This window comes from Cotesia glomerata, linkage group LG9, assembly GCF_020080835.1.
Source record: "Cotesia glomerata isolate CgM1 linkage group LG9, MPM_Cglom_v2.3, whole genome shotgun sequence".
Classification (NCBI taxonomy): Eukaryota; Metazoa; Arthropoda; class Insecta; order Hymenoptera; family Braconidae; genus Cotesia; species Cotesia glomerata.
In genome coordinates, this window is record NC_058166.1 from 3,680,814 (window position 1) to 3,695,018 (window position 14,205).

The following is a 14,205-nucleotide window of genomic DNA, read 5'->3' on the forward strand; positions in this document are numbered from 1 at the left end:
TCCTACTAATATCATTTTTCAGATTGTTGTTACGATGAACCGTTCCAAAGTAATAAAAATTAAACATTAAAAAAAATTTTTCCCGTGTTATTTAAATGGAAAATAAAGAAATGGATACAGGCAAATCTTACTATTGATATTAAGAGCTCACATGGGCGCCAAAATTTTTGTTTTTAGGTATACTATCAATTTTTAGACACCAAAAGAAAAAAAAAAAATTCGTCTTTTTTTGAAACACCCTACTGTGCAAGAAAGGCCATCTTCACTGATATAGACCGTTTCCCACCAGAGTAGTTTATTTAATGGCACTCCCGGCCAGAGACCATGATAGCCTTGACAGGCTGAATGAAAAATACTGGTGGCTTCATGGAGAAACTAGACATCTCGATGAGTTACCACGGAGAGCCAGATAAGACTCCCCTCCTGACTCCTTCTCCCACCCCTTCATACCGGCTTGAGAAGGCAAGTTAATGTTGCATAGGTTTTTTATATTTTTAAATTTTTAATTTTTCCATAGCATTAAATATATAACTTACAGTACTAATAAATTTACTTTTTTACACTAAGAGATAATTAATAATTTAAGAAAATATTTATATTTTTTCAATAATCGATTTTTGATAAGAGCATCATGTGATGACATTTCGAAATAAATTATATTAGTGTATAAGTTTTTTATAAGAATATTATTACTTAAGGTAGTACTACCGGTTTTAGAATTGGCGTTCAGAATTTAATGAAATTTGGCATATTGGTACTTTATAATATCATAATTAAGCAGTAAAATTTTTGGAAGCCTGGCAAGTCCTGAAAAAAAGATATTAATATTTACATATTTTTGCCTTAACCATTGATCCTTATGGAAAATCGAAGATTTTATTTTATTTCACAAAACTGGACGTTCAGATTCTTATAAAAATTAAGACAACAAGAGAAAATAACATCTAGAACATATTTAATAACAATCAGTATGGTTTCCAAGCATATGAGAATAGTTATTAATAAAAAACATTCAAAATTTATCTCTGTCTTTCTTTCTTTAACGTGATTTAGTATAGGGAAATCTACTACGTTAATCAAGTAAGGTTAGGTTTTGGGATTTGACTCTTGTGGTAATGGTAGTACTACCAACTATGTAAAAAGAAAGCGTTGAAAATAAAACTCTTTATCAAACCAAAAAAAAACAGCAATTTTTTTGCAAATTAAAGATAAATTTTAACAACAGCAAAACACAGCTTATTAATAGTGCTAGGAAATTTGCGTTTGTTCTTTATTTAAATTTGAGATCAAACATATGAATGCTCATTTAAACAACTGCGAAAGTTCTGGCCCTACTTATCAATCATGTTAACTCGGAAGTTAATTCGAAAAAAAACTCTCTTTACGACATTTTATAGACAAATTAATCGATTTTGATGTGGTCTGAGACAACCAACGTTGTTTTTTGAGGTTCAGAGCTGATCAGATTTGGTATCAATCAGTAGAACAGTTGAAAAGTTCACAAAAAGTAATTTTAAAACAAACAACTTACCTTATTATTGTGCTTAGCATGTTCAGGAGTAGTGGTCATAATGAAGCATCTTATAGAAACCTTCTTATTGACTGCAACATCAATAAATCTCTTTCTAGAAGCTACATCAGGATTAGTGTTATCAATCACAACACTCTTTCCATCATTTAATGATTTTTCCATCAACGCGATACATTTTTGCCAGCTTCCGAGCTTGTCTCGATTGACGTGGACATATGTTTTAAGATAATTCTCTACTACGAATGATTTCCCGCTTCCTGGCCCACCTACCATCAAAATAACCTTAAAAAAAAAAAAAAATAGTAGACTGAAATGAATTACATTTTGTGGCTGAATAATGAATTTACTTCTAGTCCAGGTGACGAATCAAGAGCATCCGAAGGTTGAAAAACAGACTGATTTATTGGCTGCCTAGGATCGAATTTAGGCATCTCAAATTTGGCTTTTCCATATCCAAGAAAATGCTCTTCAGGAGTATGAAATTTTAGTCCAAGATTGATCGCAAACAGACGATCAGCGGATGAATGATCTTTTTTGGCTTTCAACATCCAATTTTTAGGACGCCCTGCAGCATCTCCCACAAAGAAACTCGTAGAGTAATCTATTTCAACGCCATCATTTTCATATTCTGCCAAGTGTTGCCACATTCCTATTAACGGTTTTCGGTTTAAGTCTCTTGAGCCCGATACAAAAACCTTAAACAGTTTCGATTAATCGGCTTAATTTTTAGTTTCAATACTTAAGTAACTTGAGAAAGTTTGTTAAATTCAAGTGAGCATGCCTTCAGCATTCACAATGTGGCGAAATTATTCAAATTAACGCAAATTTATTCTATTTTTAAAAACCTATCGGAATAAAAATGATCTACCATACATTGCCAAAACAAGAATAATAAAAAATACTTTCACTGATTTCACTCTGGAAATATAAATGTCTGTAAAGTTCACTTCTAATATTTGCTTAAAACTTTCCGCGAATAAAAATTATTCTTGCGATTTAAGGTAGTTGTCGTGGTTAAGGCATACCGTCAGAAAATTAAAAATTTTTGTATACTTATTAAGGACGTGATGATACAATCACCCTTAAAATTTGAAGTCGATTGACGACCTATAGCCTGAGATAAATTCAATTAAAAATTGGATACTTAACATTGATTAGGGGAGAAGGGGGTCAATTGAACCACGGGGAAATTGAACCACCGACTTAAAAAATCGAAAAAATGATTCATATGCTCTTAGAATTAGATTCTAATATTTTAAACTCGGGTAAGATCAAAAAAGTTTGGAAAATCCAAAAGTGCACGCCTCATAACGCTCATTCATTTCTTAAGAAAAAAATTAATTGTGTAATTGATTAAAAAAAAAAAAATTATAATTAAGTAATTTCTTACAGAGTATTTTTTATTTTTTTTTTTAAATATCGGCGCCCTTTTTTTGTCATATCGCAGTCTAAAAAAATCTAGCTTGATCAAGTGGCGCCAGAGTTTTCACGTGACAAATAAGAAAAGTTCATTTGGCTTTGTACGGTTGTATCGTAGTGAATTTTAATAAAAATTCAATTAAAAAAAAAAATACGTAAACTAGGCCACTGATATGAAATACGGACCCAGTTCATTGAATTCTTAAATTAATAAAAAAGGTCCGGTCTTGAAATATCAATTTGTTCGGAAGTAATCGTTGGTACATCCAAAATGGGGTGACATCTGGACGTCCACGTAAAATTTTTTTCAAAACGTTTTTTTTTTTTTCAAAATAGCAACATGAAATGATTTTAGAAAGTAAAAAATGGTTTAATTTAAGTGTTTTTTCGGTGTACATCTACTTATATCATTGTATAAGTGTAATATGGTTGTAATAGAGGCATTTAAAGATCACAAAATTGCTTGACCTTGACGAGTCGAGTATAAAGCACAACCTCACGCGCTTCGCGCTATGAGGCGTGCAATTTGAAATCATTGCGATTAATAAATTTTGAAAAATTGAGATTTTTTTATTTTTAGGCATGTAAACTTTTTTTTTGGCTGATGACAAATTGTTTAATAATATTTCAATTTTTTAATTAATTGATAAAGTTTGAATTGTAGTAGTTGTATATACTTTATAATCCTCAACTTTGTTTGTAGTGATATAATAGTTTATTTATTTATTATTTACTATTAATTGTTATAAAATTATATGGGATCAATTGAACTAGCAGTCCCGGGGACGATTGAACCATACGGAGAAGCATGGGACATACGCGCGCATCTTGACTCTACGTGAAAAATACTCAGGGAAATAACCTTCCAATTTGATGAACTGAATTTATAATGAAAATTATTTTTAAATTGATTTTTAATTTATTTAATATAATATCTGTGCATTAAAAATGTGCAATAGTAATATTAGCAAGAAACAATTAATATATTATTTATTAAAAGTTAGGGTTTAAGTTTTAAATATTATTGGTTCAATTACCCCCGAGCAGAGGTCAATTGAACTATTCGACGCGTTTGGATAAATTAATAATTTTTAAAAATTCATGTTGTTGATTGACTAATTTATGAATTGATAATGATAGTAGACTTAATAAACTACCATTCCAAGAAAAAAAAAATTATCATTTAGTTTTAATTCGAATAATAAAAAATTGCTAAACTTTTTTTGGATTCAATTGACCCCCTCCTCCTCTACCAGTTTCTTAGTTATAAAAAAAACGAATTGTCCGAAACCTTAAAAAAACTGATAGTCTTTTAATTTATTTGTTGTGAGTTTAAAAAAAAATAAAAAATAATTTTTGATCGTCTAATTATTTATAAATAACGAATTAAGGTTCCACAATTTATGAAAAAGTGTATATCTATGAAATCGGACAGATACAATTGTATGGTTTGCGTCTCTACGGGTACAGTCTTGCGTAAAAATTATGGATTACTTAGCTACAAGCTCATATACTTTTGCGAGCTATACTTTTACAAGCTAAATACTTCCAAACAAAAAGAATTTGATCAATTAATTGTGTTTTTCAAGAGTCATAATATTTTATCAAGAGCTGATTAGAATAGAAGCGATTGATAAAATAGCTTAAAAGTTATTTTGAGAAAAACATGATTTCAACTTCAACAACTTTTTTTGTAGAATTTATCAAAATTATCGCGCTGAATTGGTTCCAATTTTTAAGCAATTGAAGTTCAGTGGTACTCTTTTGAATACCGCATATTACGATTGATCGTTCAAAGCGTTCAAAAGTTCTAAAAGTGGTTCATTCACACACAAACACACTGATATCATCGTAAAAATAGTCAAAATAACTTCCGATAGTTTCAAAACGCGAAGATCTGTGGAGAACTTTCCGAAAATCGGAGTAAAACTAAGAACTTCCCGATTTTTCTAAAAATAATTGATTTTTACAGCAGCAAATTAATAAAATTTCACCTTAGATGATTGGAACACCATACATGCGTCTTTTATAAAAATTTGCATAAAATTACGGTAAAATTCCCACACTGAAAAAATATATATGCGCATATATGCTAACAAAAATACATATACGTCGCACATATAAAATATATACGCCACATACTTTTTTTTTGCCCCCGTATATCCGGCATATATTTTTTTTCAGTACGGGTTGTAAAACATATCCAAACATTCACACTAATGACGTGCAAAGATTTTGAACTCTTATCAAAAACTCACCTGCAATGGAACATCCAATTTCTCCGTAATCGCTTCAATCTTTCGTTTAAATTCCGTGATATTAGTTTTTCCGCTTTCAATACCATTCTGATTCGTAAAAACAACAATTTTGTGCCCTTTTTCCATCAGCTCTTTCAGTCTTTTCGATACATTCGGGTACAAAATTTTCCAATCACTCTCATTCTGCGGGAAAACATATCCTGACTTTGTTGTAATCAACGTATTATCCAGATCATAACCTGCGATTTTGGATTTAGCTTTACAATTTGAACTTGTCATGATGAAGAGACTTCCATTAATTGTCTGCCATTTGTATTTAGAATTCTGAGAGACTTCAGTGGATACTTTTGAAGAAGTTATAGAAATGTTGCCATCATCTTTTCGCGAACTGTTATCACTGACATTGGAATTTTTCATTTTTTTTCGGTCCAAAATCAAATCATCGTCACTGTCGCTGTCAAAACTACGTTTTTGACGAGCGAGTGCTTTATTTTCATTGGAGCTTTCAGCAGGTTGGTTAGAATTTGTTAAAGTATCATCCGATGGTGGTGGAATGAACTCAAATTTATGAGGATATAATCCGTAAAGTAATTCTAAAGTATCACCATGCTTAGCTGTGTATTTTTGATTTTTTTGTGTCTTAACACCATTCAATCCGGATGGCTTTTTGCCTAATTGTTCCACAATTATACATTTTTCATCGTAATGTGCAGATAAACGGACTATAATTGATAAAATTAATGTTATTAGTAGCTTATTGATCATCATATAAAGATAAAATATCTTATTTTTATTGAATTATAACGAATTAATAATGTTCACTGTACTAAAGTTTTTTTTAATTTTTCAAATTGAAATTTCGAGTTTTCTTTAAAGGATACATTTTTTGAACTGTTAATAAATAAATTTAATTATAGAAATTGACTTTTTCTGAACTTATAACGCAAATTCACGTTGTTCACAAATCAACTAACACTTTTACACGGATATTTTTTCAGATAGCAAGAGACATCATGATTCTACAGCAACAAGCGTGATACCTAACTTATTTGATTCTTCCCAATAACACTATTTTTTTTTTTTTACTTTCTATTCCATATTTTTAAATCACTGTTATTGAAAACATGTCTATCTTTTCTGCATTACTGGTCGATTATTGACTTATATAGATAAACGTGTCTATCAATAGTAACTTTTTGTTTATTTGTCGATAGTTAAACAATGACTTGATTCAATAGGAACCCTGGCGGATTCATGGTCACGATAAAATGATCGTGAAACGACGGTGAATGTACCGTGAATTCACAGTGTCGGCAAATGATCGTCGAATGACCGTGACTTGACTATGGAACGGCCATCGTTTGACACTGGACGACGAGTATCATTGTGAAAGTTTTTCACTGTTACTTTATGATTTTTATTCTGTATAGTTATCATACTTCACTCTTCGAAAAACCAAATTTTTACTTGACTTCTCCGATTTTTTATCTGAGTAAAAATCGTAGATCATCGATCGATCGTCTGTCATTTAACAGTCATTCGAAAACATATAAATTGTTCTTGATCCACATATTCTTGATCCAAAAAAATTATTTTTAAGAGAATCTTACAATTTAATTCCAGAATTTTTTATTTTAAACTTGTTATCTTAGCTTATAAAATTCTACAATTTTGATCAAGAGTATGTCGTCTTTAAAAAATAGAAACAAATTTTTCATCGAAAAATACAATATTTAACAACTAAGATTAATTTCGTTTTTTTTTAAACTTTATATTCTTGGTTAAAGAAAAACTTTCTTCATTGAAAATACCACACTAAAGACAATTTTTTTACTTCGATATATTTTAAAACATATTAGACAATAATAAAGTGCTTCTAAAGACTGAAATTGTTTGTCAAGAAATCTGAGTAGCTTGGAACAATTATTTAGCTACTAAGACTAACACAAAATAAAATAGAAAACGTTTTATATCCAATTGATTCTATGTCAATAAAAAAAAAAGTAGTTATTACACTTTAGGTTTCTTTTAGAAATCGTTTCTAGACCAATAAATATTTCACTAGATCAACATACAGCAAAAATTAAACTTAATGTTTTTGTTCTACGTATTGGTAACTCTCTTGTTTGAATTGTCTAATTTCAAGGATGGCGTCGTTAATTTTTTATCTTCTAAGTTTATTAGTTTCCAGCCATTGCACATTAAGGCAACGTAAAGGTCAATTGATTGCGTATAAAATACACTAAAAAATTTAGGGCACGAAACAAATCTGAAATTTTTTAGTGATTTTTGACGAGCTGTATCTGGGTGAAAAACGAACAAAAGAGTTTTAAAGTTTAAAAAAAATCACTAAAAAATTTTGAATTTATTTGTCTTCCCTCAATTTGTTTCTTAGAAGTTTTTTTCTAATTATCAAATTGTCTAATTCTACTTTTTTAGGAGGTAGTTTTGGTAGTTACAGATAACAATCCCCCATGGAAAAAAAATATAAAAAAATATATGTCGAAATACATAAAAAATATATTTTAAATATAGTAAAAATCTATAAAAAATATATAAATATACATTAGCGTTCAGAAGTATTTTGACAAATATATTTAATGGTTTAATTAAAAATCAATATGAAACACAATAATCATTTATTTATTTTTTTAACAGGTTTTGAATAATCTACAGAATAGTGTCAAAGTGGTCCTTGTTCGTAACAAAAGAAAGTTTAATTTTTAAAATATTTTTTTTTTTTTTTTTTTTTGGAATCTTACGCGTCAGCCTTCTGGCCTAGACACGTGGGATTTTTACGTCCCTTCCTACTATATATTGTCCTTGATGTGTCTAAATTCACATCTTTACCTCCTTTCCGCGGCTGTGGCCGACTTACAATCTGTACCCGCATTTGCCTGTGCCCCGTCCCTTAGCACAGTGACCAAGGAAACCACAGAAACCTGGCCAGGGTACAGTCGGCAAGGGAGCATGCCTTGGAAATCGCAGAAAAATTGCGACTGCCAGGGCTCGAACCCACGCTTGAGCGACTGTTGTACGGGCAGTTTAAGACTTAAACCGCTCTGCCACGCAGTCGCTCGAATTTTTAAAATATTAGGAAAGTGGTGGCACCAAAGTATTTTGACATTATTGAAAAAAACTAACGCATAATGTTGTCAAAATACTTTTGAGCACTATTGTATATAAATTATGTATAGTGAATATATTTTTATTAACTAACTTTTGGCCGATTTTCATATATATTTTATATACTTCAAATATAGTTTAGATTTATTCAAAATTTATTTTTTTTTATATCTTTAGCTATGTATTTTTTATGTACTTATTTTAAGATATATCTTGAATATATCTAAAATATATTAAAAATATATATGAAAATCGGCCAAAAGTTAGTTATTAAAAATATATTTACTATACACATTTTTTATATAATTATATATTTTTTATAGATTTTTAATATATTTGTAATATATTTTTTATACTTTTTTTTCATGGGGGATAGCCCAATTATTGATTATTTAGATAAATTAAAGTAAAAAATTATACATATAGTAAATTTTGGATTGATTTTTAGATAAAAGAAGATATCATTATTTTAATTTACTCTTTCTTCACATAAACAAAAGAGGAATTTCTGAAATGAAGTTAGATAAGTTCCATAACATTAAAATTAGCAGTCACTCATCATTTTTTAATTTTATTTAACAAAATAATTATTTTTAAAAAATAGCATTTTTAATTTATAAAAATTTCTACTTTCCAATATTTTTTATATTTTTTTGCTATAATTTATTTGTTACAAAAATTCTTAAAATTATTAAATATCTGCTAAATTAATTTTCATATAATTTCCTCATTAAATTAAACCTAGCGAATTAAATATCTTCCTTTCAAAATGTTATTAAAAATAACAGAACGCATCGCTTCACGCTCTTTGAAGAAAATAAAATTTCTAGATAAAAATCTAAAAGACATGATATTAAAGTTAGCCGTCACTTGACCATTTTTAAATTTTATTTAACAAAAAATTTGTTCCGAAAAACTATTTCTAAAAAATTGCATTTTTAATGTATCAAAATTTCAAAATGTCCATTTTTTTTTCTCATTTTTTTTTTTATGCAGTAATTTATTTAAGAAGGGTTTATATTTTTTCTCTCTCTCGCTCTCTATTGGACAAACGAGAGTATCTCTGTCATACTTGTACAACTTATGGAATCTTAAAACGGATTTTATGCATAAATAAATGAAAATTTTCCAAAAAAGCGCTTCGCTCTTCGATGGATAATTTAATTATCTATCGAAGAGCGAAGCGTTTTTTTTCAAAATTTTATCTTATTCATGAGCAAAACTCGTTTGAAAATCAACTATCAACCGCTCTTAATAGAAAAATTATTAAAATAATTTTATTGAAATAATTTTTCCCGCATTTTTTTCTGTCAAACTGCTTTTCAACCCAAAATGTAATTTTAATTACTCAATAATTATTTTCAATTTTATAATTTACAATTATTATGACATTTCTTAAAATTGTCGCCAAAATTTTTTATAAAACTGTCAGAAATTAATTCTGTAAATAATAATCTATAAAATAAACATAATAAATACTAACCTTGCTCTCGAGAACATTTACTGTCGGTTATTTTAGTATCACTACTACGACCAACAATAACTTCTTTTTTATTCGGTAGAAAAATAGGAGAATGTAAATTGTCTTCTGTATATATATAACAACTTGTTGTTTCTCCAGACATTTTACTACTTTGACACACGTGCAATCTGGAATGTTTATTTACAGTTTGCATTGACGTATTAATTCCAACACAGATATACTAGTCGGTATATCTATCAGCTGATTGCATGGAAAAGAAGAAAATAAGCCGTACCTTTTTTATCTTCAGCGATATATATTACTGTGAAGCGTCAATGTCGGACTCACTTGATCTGAGGGTAACGCGGGAGATTTTAAATTTACAAATCGGAGCGAATAAGTATATTCATTAAATTATAGTTGACTTTGTAATTTTTTTATTTGATATTGATTGTGTTTTTGTTAATTTAATCTATTCATTTGTTATTTCGTAAATAAGAGTTTTTTTTTCATTTCTACATTGATCACTGACTGGTATCCTATTAATCACTGAAATCGACCATTCAGTGTTCATAAATTGATCGCTGAGTGATTATTAATTGATCATTGAGTGATTGCTAATTGTTCACTTAATTATTATTAATTTATCACGTAATAATCAATGATTAATCATCGTATGATCTCTCAGTGACAAAAAATCTCTAAATGATCATTGGATAATATGACAAAATCCCTAAATCATTACACGGAAAGAAAATTGTACGAAAAATTACAATGAAAATTTCGAAAAACATCGTAATTTTTAGTGTAGGATATTGCAGTGCCGGACCAGAACTCAAACATCGTAGTTTATACGATGCAACATCGTAAATTTCTATCACTCAAATTAAAAAGAAGTTTAGGTCACCGAAAAAATAATTCTGTATCATCCAGGAATCGAACCCGGTGTCCTCTCCGCCCCAAGTCTAAGGTTTATCCCCTCACGCTATCGGAGGGATTATCTAAAGTTTCTGTTCAGTCGCATAATGACCCTCATTACAGTAGTTGGTCATCTTTCGGTGGTGGCGTCGCAAACTACTAGACTCTGTCTCTCTTTTATTAAAACATATAGTATGCGACCTTATTCACTTGCTCTTACGGAAAAAAAATTTACTAAATAACATCGTAATTTTCAATAATTCAAATTGTATTCTGTAGACGGCAGCATCGTAAAAATCGAGATACTGAAAGTCTAGTCCTGGATTACGATGTTACTATAGTAATTTTTCATAAGATTTTTTTTCCGTGTAGATAATTTCTAACCGATCACGTGCTAATTTTGTTGCTTCTTTCGACCCAAAGCGGTTGAGATAGTGCTTTACTTTTAGCACGTCAAAGTCAGGCAATTTTGTAATTTTTATTTTAATTCTACTTCTAGATTGTGATTTGGTGATTAATTATAGTAGAATTTAATTTTCAATTAGCTAGAGAGCTTGATTGCCAATCATCAAGCCATCAATATGTTACGACCGAAAATTTATCGATAGAGGGCACAAAAATAATTTTCTGACATTTTTCCGTATTGTCTCCATAGAGTAATCTATTAGCGATCTCTGAATGATCTCTCGTTGATCTATGGTAGACTCATAATTGATCAGTCAGTGATCAATCATTGATCAGCTCGAGATCAATCATTGATCACTTAGTGATCAAGAATTGATCAATCTATTTTTGTACGATCGGCTAATTTAATTTTCATTGCTTATACATAGAAAGAAAAACTTCTTGACTGGAGAACAAAATTCTTGGCTCAAGAAAATTTTCGGGTTCCTGAAGGAAGATCGAATTTGTGTTGGCCGAAGTAAAAATTTTTCTTGAAATTCTATAGGGATACTTTAGGGAAACAGCGCCTACTTCAGCTGAGAAAAAAATTTTCTCACCTCGAGAAAATTTTTCTCTAGAATATTTGATTCCCATTTTATATTATTTTAGCGTGCAATTATATACATATTGAATGAAAAAAAATGATTCAATATTATTTGATCTTCCCATTTGACATGTTAATCAATAAAAATATTAATGAAAATTTACTTCAATCGCGATATTTAATTTTTTCGAGCAAGAGAGAAATTTTCTCAATACAAGAAAATTTACTTCTATCAAGAACTAAATTTTTTGGAGCAAGAGGCTGAATTTTCTCAAAACAAGAAGATTTTCTTGACAAATAAATTTTCTTGGATCAAGATACGTATTTCTTAAAGCAAGAAAATTAATTTTGTTTGAATAAATGAAATTTCTTGTGTCAAAAAAAACATTTTTTTTTCGCTCAAAAAAATAATTAGGAAGAAAAATATTTTCTTGGCTCAAGTGAACCTTTTTTTCTGTGTAATTATCAAAAAATTATTAAGCCAAAGTTTTCTTATTCATAATCCGTAAGTCTTTAATTAACTTATTATTGATGAAGATAATTTTTTAATCTTGGTCTAACTTCTATTATTTTCACTGTTCAAAAAACAAAATGTAATTATGTTTTTCTTCTTTCTGATTGTTATTTCGATACTCTACGAAGAAATAAATGAAACGTCCGTATCGAATGCATGGAAGATATAAAACGAACCCTCAAACGTATAAATAACAACTGGATACCTCTCAAATTTAACAACCTGTAATAAAGGGGTTTATTTTTAGCAAAAAAATATTTCTCTAATTATTTCCAGATCTCGAAGCGTCCAGAACCTCCAATTTTTAAAGTAACATCTATATCAATTAACGAAACATCATCTCAATTAGTACTCGAGGGTAGTTTGAGTATCGTTGTTTTCTAGAAGCCTTGAGGGTGTAGGTGGGGAAAAAATAATTGATCCAAAGTTCGATGGCTGAAAATAAAAATCAGTGCATGTGAAAATAAATTTATTTATTTAATTGTCAGAATATAAACAGTCGTTGTTCCTTAATGTTAAAAAGACAAATTCATGCGTCACCTGTATTTTATGACGTTTTTACACTCGGACCTTTTACTTAGCCTAGAGTTAAGTTTAAAGTTCATGCCAGGAAAGAGAAACGACAGTTAGTAAACTAGCTTCTTCGTCTTGGTGTCTCAAGAGTTGGGCGCGAAAGTGGCTTAGCGTATCCCGTCTTGGATATTACATTATTTTGAATACATTATGTCTTTTCTCTTGGAATTATTATACATATAAATTACCTTTATTATGATAATGCTCTACTGCAGATTAGCTGTAACTATAATGGTAAATTAAGTGAAAAATAAAATTTTTTTCTTGGTTTCATTGTCATTTGGTGTTTCACTGGTTCAACCGGAAAAATTTAATGGTTCAACTAATGAACAATCGCCTTAATTCTCTGGTAAATCAATCATGAAGAGATTCTTAATCTTGTTCTTTCCGTGTGATGCAGTTCTCTGATAAAAAATTTTTTTTAAATTATATAATTTATTGAAAAGATCCTTACCATTAGGTTTCGCTAATTCCGTTTAAATATAATAGGTAGCAAACTGTGGAATAGGCACGAATTCATTACTCTGAATAACTCCATGTTTTTGCGTTCGTCCTTTACTCGCAGAACTAGTGACCAAGTAAATAACGGCGTCTTTTTTGCTCCAATTTTCTAAAGGTTTTGCAGCATATTCTTCCAATCGTTGCATCACATAGACACCGAAAATGTCCATTACTTTAGCGCCGTAATATTTGGCAAGTACTTCAACTAAATCACAGGCAGCACGACGACGTGTGTCCACATCACTACCTTCAACGTCCCGGCGGATGTACTCCTCCGGATTGTCTTCAAATAGTTCATTGTCCGATTCACGGAATTCAATATTAGGTGTTATCAAATTCGTACATATGTTCCGCAAGGTTTCTGGACTTTCAAAGAGCTCACGATAGTGAGCGCGATTGGCAACGGTCACAAGGAATTGCAATGAATTTGATACCAGCTATAAACAAATCAAAATTATAAGTTTGTATTTAATATTAACAGAAAAAATATTTAATTTTTACAGATGAATTTATGTAAAAACTACATATTTTTTTTTACGAATTGGACAGAATATTTTTTGTAGATTTTACAGAATTTATCTGTTAACTTCGCAGCAAATTTTCTGAAAAATTTACAAATAAATTCTGTTAAATCTACAAGAGTATTATGTTATCGTTGCAGAGTAACTTCTTGAATTATAATTGAGTTTAATTATCAATAAAAAATGTAAATAATGATCTGTCGATGGTAAATTTAAAATTTTTATTACATGTGAACAAGTAATTTTTTTTACTGATTATAAAAAAATCATTTATCTAAAAGTACACTGAAAAAAATTGGAAAAATAAAAATTTTTGAAAAAATTATAAAAGTTTATATAAATTAATTTGCAACGATGCTGACTCGAGTAGCGTTTTTCAATTTATTTCGATAAA

General features: G+C 29.5%; 1 protein-coding gene across 1 annotated transcript in view; it reads right to left on the reverse strand.

The window, feature by feature from the left end:
* Nucleotides 1–10,010, reverse strand: part of LOC123271418 (uncharacterized protein F21D5.5) — a 32,313-nt gene extending 22,303 nt beyond the window's left edge. Inside the window, exons 1-4 of the mRNA XM_044737736.1 lie at nt 9,818–10,010; nt 5,209–5,930; nt 1,879–2,226; nt 1,532–1,813 (exon numbers count right to left, since the gene is read on the reverse strand). Coding sequence (XP_044593671.1) covers nt 1,532–1,813; nt 1,879–2,226; nt 5,209–5,930; nt 9,818–10,010 — 1,545 coding nt within the window. The remainder of the gene's footprint in view (nt 1–1,531; nt 1,814–1,878; nt 2,227–5,208; nt 5,931–9,817) is intronic.
* Between the last annotated feature and the right edge of the window lie 4,195 nt (nt 10,011–14,205).